The sequence below is a fragment of the Zingiber officinale genome, chromosome 10B (genome assembly GCF_018446385.1).
Source record: "Zingiber officinale cultivar Zhangliang chromosome 10B, Zo_v1.1, whole genome shotgun sequence".
Lineage (NCBI taxonomy): Eukaryota > Viridiplantae > Streptophyta > Magnoliopsida > Zingiberales > Zingiberaceae > Zingiber > Zingiber officinale.
Window position 1 is genome coordinate 20,344,599 of NC_056005.1, and position 11,605 is coordinate 20,356,203.

The 11,605-nt window shown below is 34.8% G+C and overlaps 1 protein-coding gene across 1 annotated transcript; it reads right to left on the reverse strand.

Annotated features, from left to right (window-relative positions):
- Window positions 1-3,943: 3,943 nt before the first annotated feature.
- LOC122030001 (probable aquaporin TIP2-2) lies at window positions 3,944-5,265 on the reverse strand. Its single transcript, XM_042589156.1, has 3 exons — window positions 5,074-5,265; window positions 4,742-4,989; window positions 3,944-4,494 (listed from the first exon to the last, which is right to left on the reverse strand). Exons 1-3 carry the CDS (start codon window positions 5,198-5,200, stop codon window positions 4,132-4,134), a joined length of 738 nt encoding a protein of 245 aa, XP_042445090.1. The 5' UTR covers window positions 5,201-5,265; the 3' UTR covers window positions 3,944-4,131.
- Window positions 5,266-11,605: the final 6,340 nt, after the last annotated feature.

The window sequence follows — 11,605 nt, forward strand, 5'->3', positions numbered from 1 at the left end:
ATGGAGTACAAATAGATGAACAATGATGGGAAAAAAACAACAAGAAAAGTTCATGATAAGGAAAGTTCCATCTTCTTAATGTGTTATCAGTACAAGAGATCAACCGAATAGGTCTCTATAACTCGGTCAAAAACTGCTGGGAAAAGTTCCTAGAATTTGACAAGAGAACCTTAGAAATAAAGATGGCTAGAAAGGATTTACTTAGAAATTAACTAACTCATCTCCAATTAGAGAAGGGAGAGAATGTGACACAACTACATGCGAAGCTAAAAGGGATAATCATCGAGCTCAACAATCTTAGAGAGAAGGTTTCAAATTAGGAAGCTCTCAGATATACATTGGATGTATTCCTATGAATCTAAGAGAGTGGATATCAATAGCAAATGCTTATTATCTCTCGAAGGACTTGGAGATAAGTACTTTAGAATAATTATTTTTGACCTTAAAATTACACAAATCTCGATAGGATTTAAAGAGTTAGAAAAGTTAAACAACATTGCTTTACAAGCCAAGAAAGGTGACTTAGATTCAGACACATCCTTAGACAGAGATGAAGAAGCCTACCTAGTAAGAAAAATGAAAAAACTCTTTAAGTCTAATAACTTTGACAAGAGGCAAGCATCAAAACTACTAAGAAGAAAGAAGAAAAGAAAACTAAGATGTTTCAACTGTTATGAAGAAGGTCACATCAACAATAACTATCCTAAGCTTAATTAAAAGAATAAAGAAAAGGGTAAGGATACAAATCTAAAAGTAACTTGGGACGACTACTCAGAAGATTCAGGGTCACAACAAATAGCGGCGCTTGTAATGATGATGACTCATCAAGATGAAGAGTGCAACTAATTCGGAGAAAGTAACAATGTAGGAGGAGTCTCAATAGAAGAATTTGAAATAATAAATGAGGTATGCAATCTACCCTCAGATCAATTTTATGATGGAATAAAAATACTTTCTAGTTCCTTACAAAAAATTAGAAATAAGTGCATAGAATTGGAAAAAAATAAATTAGATTAGAGAAAAATAAATTCACCAATTCTTACGCAAAAGAAGATTGTGAAAATCTTAAAGATGGTAATGTAAAATTAAGGGAACAAGTAGAATCCCTGAAAAGAGATTTAGAAACATTTTTAATTAGGTCAGACGATTTGAATTTATTGAAGTACCAAAAAAAAAAAAAAATTTCGAAAGGATCAAAATTTAATTTTTGAAATTCTAGTAGTCAAATTAGAAAAGTACCAAAAATTTGATCCCGTAAAAATATTTGATAAATACATAAAGTAAAAAATTTATTTTGGGTGGCTAAATCTATTTTTTTTTAAAATTAACTAAGGAAAAGAATTTTTCTACTTGATATGCTTAATTAAAATATAAAAGAAACCCGTTTATTCTGTATGAAATGTTTATGATAATCTTTTTTATGTGAAAATATGAATCTATCATTTTATAAACTGAAGTTTTGGACACATTAGTATTTTTTTAAACAATTGTTAAAATCTGTTAATTGAAAATAGAAAATTACTTAAAATGAAATTTTGGTGAAAATTAATTTTCTATGATAGAAAATATTGTGTTATAATTGGTAAATATTTTAGATTTTTGTTAATTAAATAATTTTTGAAATTTATTTTTAAACTCTAAATTTTTTATGTGTTACGGGGAGATATATAAAGTTAAAGGGAAAGAATCATATTGTGAGATATATAAAGTTAAAGGGAATGAAAAAAAAATGATAAATTAGTTAGTCTCGTTGACTAGTCCAGAGGGTGATCAGTTTGATTCAATAAAAATTTTTCATCGACCACCAACGGCCAAGAAATCCAGCATCATTTGGTTGCACGTTCTATTTAGAGAATTTTTTTTTTATAAATTTATCATAACCGAAGATCAAACTGTAGATATTTGAGTGACAATTTAAATATCCTACCGTTGAACTATTATCTAGGGGTTAAGGTAAAGAAGGCATAACTCCAGGGGGAGTTTGAAATAATTATTGCTTTTTATTTTTAATTATTTATTTCATTGTATTTAACTTGTTTTGAAATAGTTATTGCTTTTTATTTTTAATTATTTATTTCATTGTATTTAACTTAATTTTAATTCAGATAAGAAGGGGAAATGGTAAGTAACTCAAATGATTGAGCTACTATTTTGATGTCAATTCAAACAAGATCAAGTTAGATCTTGTGGATTTTACTTATATGTTTAAGTGCGTAGAAACTTAGGAAAATATACAAGTATTCGAGATGATAGAAGATGCAAGCAATTGTGAAGGATAGTACAGGAAGACGTCGACGAGCTTAGTATATCTGAGAGATAAGAAGTTATAGAAGAGCATTCCGATGGAGCAAAAAGGATGCACGAGATGCATCTGAGGGACAGAAGCAAGAAGGAAGGCTGGTTAAGAAGAAGAACATAATTGAGTTCGGGTGAGCTCAATTTCAAGTGACAAAAATCTCGCCTAGGCTATTAGAGAAGAAAATGGTTAAGCCCAAAAGTTGACCATTCCAACTACCCAGATTACTTCTAGACACCCAAATGTCATCATCACGTCAATAGGAGTCATTGCCGAAATAGATCAAGATGACGTCCATGTCAGTAGATTCCAAACACCCGAATCACTTCTAGGAGCCTAGAGAGCGGGGAGTAATCCAAAGCCGTTAGCGGATCAGTGCCAAAGATGATAGAGGTTGACGAGTCCAGTGCCCAGACCTCTTCAGGTGCCCAGAAAATGTCACATCAACTAACGGTAATATTAAAGATAAAGGCAATAATAAAAGACCATAATAAAAAGATAGTTGAAGCTCAAAGTTGAAACAACACACTTGTTTAATTTAACATATTTTCAGTTCTCTAATTTGGTCTTGTATGCAATTATTATAAGAAACTTCTTTGCTCCTTACTTATGTTTGAAGAAGGATATCTTAGTGGGGGATTTTATTATCTTGGACTAGTAACCTCCTGTTTGTAAACTAAGTAAAATCGACATCTTTCTTTTTAGGTTTATGTTATTTATGTTTATGTTATTTTTCAATTAATGTGTGTGCACCCTTGCAAGGGACATAGATTATTTTTAATAGCAGGTACACTATCCATCCCTCCCATCTAGCGATCCAAACTACTTTCGTTGCACCAACATCACACTCTTTGGAAGGGGGTAAATCATGAGAGACATTTGCCCTAGTACAACGACCCTTTACATGGAGAGGTCATACACCCAGTGAGATATTTTGCATCTGCTAGGAATTAACCCGAGACTTATTAGAGCAACTAGTCATGTAGGTACCAACTGTGCCAATTCGTGGGGGCCTTAATAATTGGTTCATTGGAGCAAAAGGTGATATTGCTCACCCCAAGCGGCCCAGTATCATTGGCATCTAGCAAGTAAATCACGTGGGACATTTTATTCTAGCGCAGTGACCCTTTATACGAGAGAGGTCAGACATTCAATGAGACATTTTGCATTCGCTCGGAATTGACCCAAAGACTTATTGGAGTAAGCACCTATTTAGGTACTAGCAATGTCAACCTGTGAGGGCTCTAATTAGCCTGATTCATAAACACCCAAGACCTAATAATTGATTCATTAGAGTAAAAGATGATATCACTTATCTCATGTAGCTAAGTGTCGCCGACCCCACGATAAGATACAGACAGATAAATCACAGATAATAAATGAAGGCATTTTACCCTGGCACAGTAGTAGTCGACATCTAACAAGATATTTTATATCTATTAGAAATTAATCCCAAGACTTTTCAGAATAAACACTCTACCAACTGTACCAACGGGTCCTAATCGACCAATCTAACTCGATCGAACTATTTTACTGTCCCGGTTTTGATTTCCAATTTGACCGTCAATCCAAATCAACAGTGCAATAGAGAAAGGCATGAAGTTAACCATCTTGGATTTCAGGAGGACTCCAGTAGACCACTCGAGAGGCATGAACTTAACGCAACTATTATTGAATTGAACCCTCACAGTAGTACAATACACATTGCCCACAAACAGAAGCAAACGCACTACACAGACCAACAAAGAACACCTCCCTAATTCAATTAACAACCTCCAAATCGATTCTTATTCACGGACCGAACCGAAACAGACCGTCTTAATCAGCAATGGCTCTCACTGGGGAAGCGGCTGGTGGTCGGAGCAAAGGAAGGCGTAGGTGTAGACCAGCCCAGCGAGGCCACCGCCGATGAGCGGCCCGACCCAGTAGACCCAGAGGCCGGAGAAGTCACCGCTGGCCACGGCGGGGCCGAAGGAGCGGGCGGGGTTCATGGATCCGCCGGAAAAGGGGCCGGCGGCGAGGATGTTGGCGCCGACGATGAAGCCGATGGCGATGGGGGCGATGGTGCCGAGGGAGCCCTTCTTGGGGTCCGCCGCCGTCGCGTAGACCGTGTACACGAGCGCGAAGGTGATGATGATCTCCATCACCACGCCGGCGACGGCGCCCACTCCGGAGCCCAGTCCATGGGTCGGCGTGTCCTACAGAATATTAATTAAATGCATTATTAATTGCAATATTTGTTTCTGTCGCTGGTTTTTTTGCAAGACAAAATGAATGTTTGTTAATATAAATCAAAGAGGGGCCTTTCCGGAAAAGGTACTCCTTTTTTCTAAAAAATGAAATTCCAGTAAATGCTTATGAAAAACATGATATTAAATACTTACTTTCCTTTAAAAATAATTTAAAAAATATGGAGGATATTTTTGTCATCGGTCAAATGATTACCAGCCCCGTGACAAACTTGAGGAGGAAAGACCCGACGACGGCCCCGAGCAACTGCGCTACCCAGTAGAAGATGCCGGTGAGCACAGTGATGTGGCCGCCGAGCGTCAGCCCGAACGTCACAGCCGGGTTCACGTGTCCGCCGGAGATGTTCGCGCCTATCGCCACCGCCACGAACAGCGCGAACCCGTGGGCCACCGCCACCGCCACCAGCCCCGCAGGATCCAGCGCCGCGTCGGACGTCAACTTATCTAAACCAAACCACACCCGTGCTTCAATCAAACCACCGAATCCAATAGAAACAAAAAGAAATTCAATTCATGTTGAGTTCATACTGTAGGCGATGGCGGAGCCAACGCCGGCGAAGACGAAGAGGAGAGTGGAGACGAACTCGGCGAGGTACGCCCTGAGCGTGCCGGCGCTGAAGGAGTCGTCGAAGCGGCCAAAGGCGACGCCGGCCATCGTCGATCGTTAATTTTGTATATCGACTCGAAATGAATTTAAAAAGAAAACTAACGAAGGTGGAAAATATACAAGCGCGCATAGATTATATATAAAGGCGGTCGCGTAGTAGTAGTAGTGGCTCGAGTTGGTGATGGCTGATCTGTCATGATGATGGAACAATTCACGTGATCAAAATGAGTGGATGAGGCCGTGGCTTATCCAACGCCAGCATGCCAGCTGTCGTTGACACAGCACCCCGTGGAGTTGTCTGGAAGCTCATCAATGACTTAAGGGTGGGGCCCGCGTAGCCGATAGACCAATGGTAGATCAGCGTGGTGGGCCAACGCTCTGTCTGTCCTTTGTGAAGACCCAAAGGAGGACAAAAGGAAAATAAAACTAATTTATTTTTTAAATTTTCGGGTCTCCAAGAGCATAAACGCATATACTATTCGACAGTTTGGATATCCTGTATATTCGGTACATATTTTAAAAAAACTTCGATTTAAAAATTTATTTACACTTAAGACTGTAATCTAATTCTAAATCCCATGGGAAAAATTTATTGATATAATTGAGAATTAAAAAAAATAAAATAAATCAGAGTTCTGTCAGCCGTCCATTAGATATATGTTTTTTTTTATAAATTACTTTTCCTGAGTCTTGTCATTTTCACCAAAGGAAAAAGTAGGAATAGCATACGGAACACTTTTTACAAACCACTTTTATGTTTGGTTGTTCTTTTCGTGTAGCCTGGCATAGTACCTGTGGGCTGTGGGAATTAACACAAAGTAATTGAACTTTTTTTTTACTTATTTTTCGTGAACTGAGCCTGAGTAATTGAACTAAATTAAAAAGGGGTTCAAATTATATAAATCATCATCAAGGAAAAATTACAATGGGTAGAAGCTGTCCTCAAGGCCGCTTGAAGTAAATTTAATCGTCATTCGAAATCGATGGCAGTCCGTTTAAAATTACCGGTTCGATAGTTTCTAGAAGGTCGAGTCTTGATCTTAGCTATCAAAAGATGATTATAGTTCGTTAATTCATAGTTCATATACGATTTATCATTTGATGTGTTAGTCATTATTTTAAATACTAGTAATTGTTCATGAATATAAGATGAAAAAAAGATTAAAAAGAGAGTAAAAATAAGATGAAAAAGGAACTAGTTAAGTAAACAAAATTGAATATAATTTCAATGAATTTAATAAAATCGGAGTGCTACTTCTTCTCTATTAGTATTTCGGAGACGAAATCAGAAGATATACATAAAACATTGAAAATTTTTTGTTACGTATAATTATAACAATTTGAAAACATGATAAAAAATTTAAGTACATAATATTTTATATTTTAACTAGAAAATATTTTAAACAGATAAGATTACTTTCAAAACTAAATATTTAAAAATAGTTTTTTAATCCTAAAAATTTGATTAATTTTTCTAGATATTCAAAATGCAACAACAATTAGCATAAAAATCAGATTTTTCAAAAATTCACCTCCGAAAAATTTTAAACTTTAAATTATATTTTTTTTAATAAAAATTTATAAAAGATTATGTTATCGTCGACAAATTCCAAAAAATTTTATTCTAAGAGATTGTTCATTTGTGAAACATAAGAGAAAATTTTAACAAAAAATATAAATGTATATAACTCGATTAATAAAAAAACATGTATTTTTAAAAATAAATATTAAAAAAATCAATTTTGACCTCTAAATATTTTCTTAAATTTTTTGAGCGTGTAAAATAAAATATTTACCCCCCAAAAAAGTTAAAATTTTGAAAATGAAATTTATGAGAAATTTTAATATTCTGAGAATAAAATTCGAACAGTCAGTTTATACAAAAAAAAAAAAAACATATCAAATAAGTCAAACAAAAATTTTAATCTAGCAAATTTATTATTAATTTGAAGGAGGCCTAGATTAGGCATGCTTTTAGAAATATAGGTTCTTACTTATTAAATTTATCATAAATTTTCATGGTATATAATTTCTAGGATTTTTTTAATTTGACCTCTATAGTTTCTAATATACCAATTAATTCCTCTATAATTTCTAAACTTAGAGGTATGTGAAAGTTTTGAATTTGAACATGCATGATCCCTTTTCAATTGTTCTAGTTGATCTTTTAATTTTTTATTTTCATCTGTGAGTTTGTTAAAATTTTCAACTAGGCCTTCCTAATCTTCCTTTGATTTTAGATATTTAGATCTAGTTTTACACAAAGATCTACTCAGCATTTTAATACACTCATACAGTGGATCTGGAGGAAGCTTACTTACCTGACTTACCACGTCATGCTCGTTGGTAGAAACTCCCCCTTCATCAATGCTCTCCTTGGAAGTGACTTCACCTTTGAATAGGTGTTCGACTATTAGTGTTGTGACGGTGATCTCCTTGGTCTCAAATTCCTCTGATGATGAAGTGATGTTCATCAAAGAGTCGGATGATGAAGTGATGTCCATTGAAGAGTTGGATTCTTTTTTTCTTGATTTTTCCTAGAGTTCCAAGAACATTTCCCAAATTTCTTTTCGACATTTGTAGGCTTTGATTCTTTGAAGTTCTTGAGCAGGTAGCACACTCAGAAGGTGAAACTCGGCCCTGCCATTTGCCATGAAATCATTTCGCTATTTTTCAGTCCAACAGTGCTCTTCGAGTTCTTCTCTGTTCTTGTCCTTAGGTGCTTTAAAATCATAGTTTTGATGTGATCAATCGGGTTAAGTTAGGATATGCATTTTTCATGCTTTGTGCCTAAGTGTGCAAGGACTTAGGAACACAAGAAGTCGAGCGAAAAATGTAGCGGACGAGAAGGATGGCTCGGTGCATTCGAGGGACAAGAAGCTACAGAAGAGTACGCCGATGGAGCCAGAAGAACGCACGTAGTGCTTCCGAGGGATGAGATACTGGAGCGAAAGACTGCTCGAGGAGAGAAGGTCGGAGTTAGGTTCGGGTGAGCTCAACTCTGGATGCCCAGAGAATAACTCAAGCAACTGGAGCAGAAGCCAGACAAGTCAACACAGAGTTGACTTGTCTAGGATTCTGGGCGCTCGAGACTAGTCCAAGCGCCCAGACTAGTTTAGTGTAGCACAAGCCCCCTTTGGAGTCGTTATAGTGGGGATAGAGTTCGGGTCCACGTTAGCATTACTCCAAGCGCCCGGACCGGTCCATGCATTGGGGCAAGGATGAAGTTTTATCATCACACCGTTGTGTAGCTGTTGCGAGCAGATAGAGTACACAGTTAGGAGTGCCTGATCGGGTCTAGGCTTCTCAGAGTGTCACATCATCAAAATGGCTATTTCGACTAGTGGACTATAAATAGAGCTCTGGTCCTAGGAGTTCATAACAACATTGGTTTACAATACTTGTACTTGAATCTCTACTTACTATTTCTATTTTTTGAACTGTTAATCGCTGTATGGGCCTTCTCTGCTCCGAGAATTTGCTTGAAGAAGGAGTTTCGATAGTACACTTTATTTGTCTTGGATTAACAATCTTCTCGATTGCAAACTAAGTAAATTTGGTAGCCTCATTTATTTTTATGTAATTTATTTCCATTAATTAACAAGTGTGTATTAGCTAAAGTCGAAAGAATGAGAAGGGTATAATTTTTTATTACAAGACTATTCATCCCCCTTCTAGTTGGCTGCATCAGGACCAACAATGATATATTACTGAATAACAGATATAGCATATATAAGCTACCAAATAATAGTTACAATGTTTTTTTTGTTGTTATTTGTAGTAGATATTACTAGTTGTTACAACATGTATATATTACTTTATAGTTGCGACAATATGTAACACCTAATAAATACTATTATAGTATTTTAGCAGTTACTTCGTCGTTGTTATAACTATATATTTTTAATTTTGACTAACTTAAAATGATTTTGATAAATTTTAAGTGAATTTGATAAATGGTAAAGTATTTTGATATAATCATGTTTAGAGTTTAGTATTTATGATTTAAAGTCTAAAATTTGAGATTTTAAACTTAAGATTTAAATATAACTGTGTAGTGACTATTCAATAGCTACTATTAAGTGAAAAATCATTTATTTCATTTTAATTAAAAATTATTATACACAAAACATCTAAGTAGCTATGACATGTTTGTAGCTAAATCATAAATTTTAAAATCTTGAACATTATTATATCCAAATACTCTTTATCAATTTATCAAAATTATTTAAATTTTATTGAAATTATTTTAAATTAGTCAAAATTACTTTAAAATAATTGTATCAGCTATTTTAAATAGTTGCTATATAGTTGTAGAACTTTCTAAGTAGCTATTAAAATGATATTGTATTACATGTTATAGCCTACAAAGTGACTTCTATACATTATAATAGCTACTCAATCATTTCTACAACAATGAAAAAAGAGTAATTTGTAGGATCAAGGAAAGGGCTGGAGGGGGAGGTGAATAGCGCCGGTCACTTTTGTGCATTTTTTGAAAACTCATTTTATGCTTTTCAAAGTATGCAGTGAAATAAAGAAATAGAAACAAACACAAATGACATGTTTATTTTTACTTCGTTCATAGCTTGTGACTGAGAGTCCAAGGCTAGCGATGGTTGACTGCTTCCAATGGGTAATCTACAAAAAGTATCCTCCTCTGAACAATGATTTAGAGGCAAAGACTCGTCTTTTACAAAAAACTAATGAACGGTTACATGTTTACCGTTCCTTTTCAAAAGTAAGAATGAAAGACAAAAGGTTATATATATCAATAACTTTAAGAATTTGAGGTCGAGTACGGTTGTCGGAGAAGCACGTTGGCTTCCACATAAGAAAAGATTTTAAAAAATAAAATCTTTTTATTTTATATGTGTTGGAGTGTATACTGAAAGCCTAAGCTTTTGTAAACATTTATGTTAAATAAAGAATCACATTTGGTCAATTTATCTACATTTGTTTGTAGTTTTTCAATTAATTTATATTGTAGATAACATAGTATGTGGTGTCACATATAGAAGATGATGTTATCAGTACCTTATAAATTATAAACAATAGCTCACGACCAAAATGGAAAAGAACAAACCATTGGGAGGTCGTAGTGTAATTAGGAATTAGTTTATCTTGACTATATAATTACACTAGTACACTTAGAGTGTATTGAGTAGGACCATTTGAGGTCGTTTCATTTATACTGACTTTATAAAGAAACAAAGACCTCGGTTATTATGGAAGTGTGTGCTCTTAATCCTAATATAATAACAAGCACATATATTTGATATTTATTTCTTTAATTTATCAATGGGTGAGATTTAGTTCGATGAATCAATAAGCCTGATAAGTTGGGAAATGGTATCACTTATAGTGTGTGTTGTTGATTATAGAAGGAAACTGTGTCCTAGAGATACTAGGTTGATAATGTCCTCAAGAGGAGCTCATAAGGATTGTCATGTTAAACCCTGCATGTGGACTTAGTCCGACATGACAATAAGGTTGAGTGGTACTACTCTTGGACTAAGATATGAATTAAATGAGTTGTCAGTAACTCACTTAATTAATGGACATTCGATATCTTAAACATAGGGAGACTAACACACTCATAATAAGAAGGAGCCCAAAAATGTAATTTGGGATTGGTGCGGTAGTTCAATAATAGTTCTCTAGTGGAATGAATTATTATTGATAAAATTAAGTTGTGTGTGTTCGGGGCGAACACGGGATGCTTAATTTTATCGGGAGACCAAAACCAATTCCTCCTCTCGGTCCCTATCGTAGCCTCTTATTTGTAGAGTACTATACCCACCTATACCCACCTTCTATACCCACCAATAGGGGGCCGGCCAAGCTAGCTTGGGAACCAAGCTAGGGCCGGCCTAGGTATAAGATTGGGTGGCTGGCCCTAGCTTGAACCCAAGCTAGTGGGGGCCGGCCAAATTAAATTAAAAAGAAATTTAATTTTAATTTTTATTATGTGGAAGATATAATTTATTAAATAGAATTAAAATTAAAATATCTCTCTTGTAAAAGATCTACAATAGATTAAAGAAAGAGATTAGATCTCTTTCCTTATTTGTAGATTGGTGAGATATTTTATTTTCTCTTTAAAAATTATTCACATGTTGTAAAATTAAAATTATAGAAATTTCCTTTTATCAACCATGAAGAGATTTTTAAAGAGAAATTTTAATTTTTAAAATTTCTGGAAACAAATTAGGAAGTTTTAATTGTTGATTAAAACTTGTCTAATTTACCTCTTTTGATGTGGCCGGCCATTAGAGATTAATTGGAAAAATTTTATTTTATTTTTCTCAATTAAATCATGTCAAGGGAATTAAGGAAATTTTATTGTAATTAAATTTCCTAATTTGCCTAGGCCAAGGAATATAAAAGAAGGGGTGAGGGTGCCTTCATGAGACACAACCTCTATTATTTTCTCTCCCTCTTTTCCTTGGT

What these genes read in the sequence shown, in the direction of transcription:
- LOC122030001 (XM_042589156.1), bottom strand. Translation starts at nt 5,200, where the DNA reads ATGGCCGGCGTCGCCTTTGGCCGCTTCGACGACTCCTTCAGCGCCGGC. An exon ending in TGGCTCCGCCATCGCCTACA is followed by an intron (nt 4,990 to 5,073) that starts GTATGAACTCAA and finishes GGTTTGGTTTAG; the next exon opens with ATAAGTTGACGTCCGACGCG. An exon ending in TCAAGTTTGTCACGGGGCTG is followed by an intron (nt 4,495 to 4,741) that starts GTAATCATTTGA and finishes AATATTCTGTAG; the next exon opens with GACACGCCGACCCATGGACT.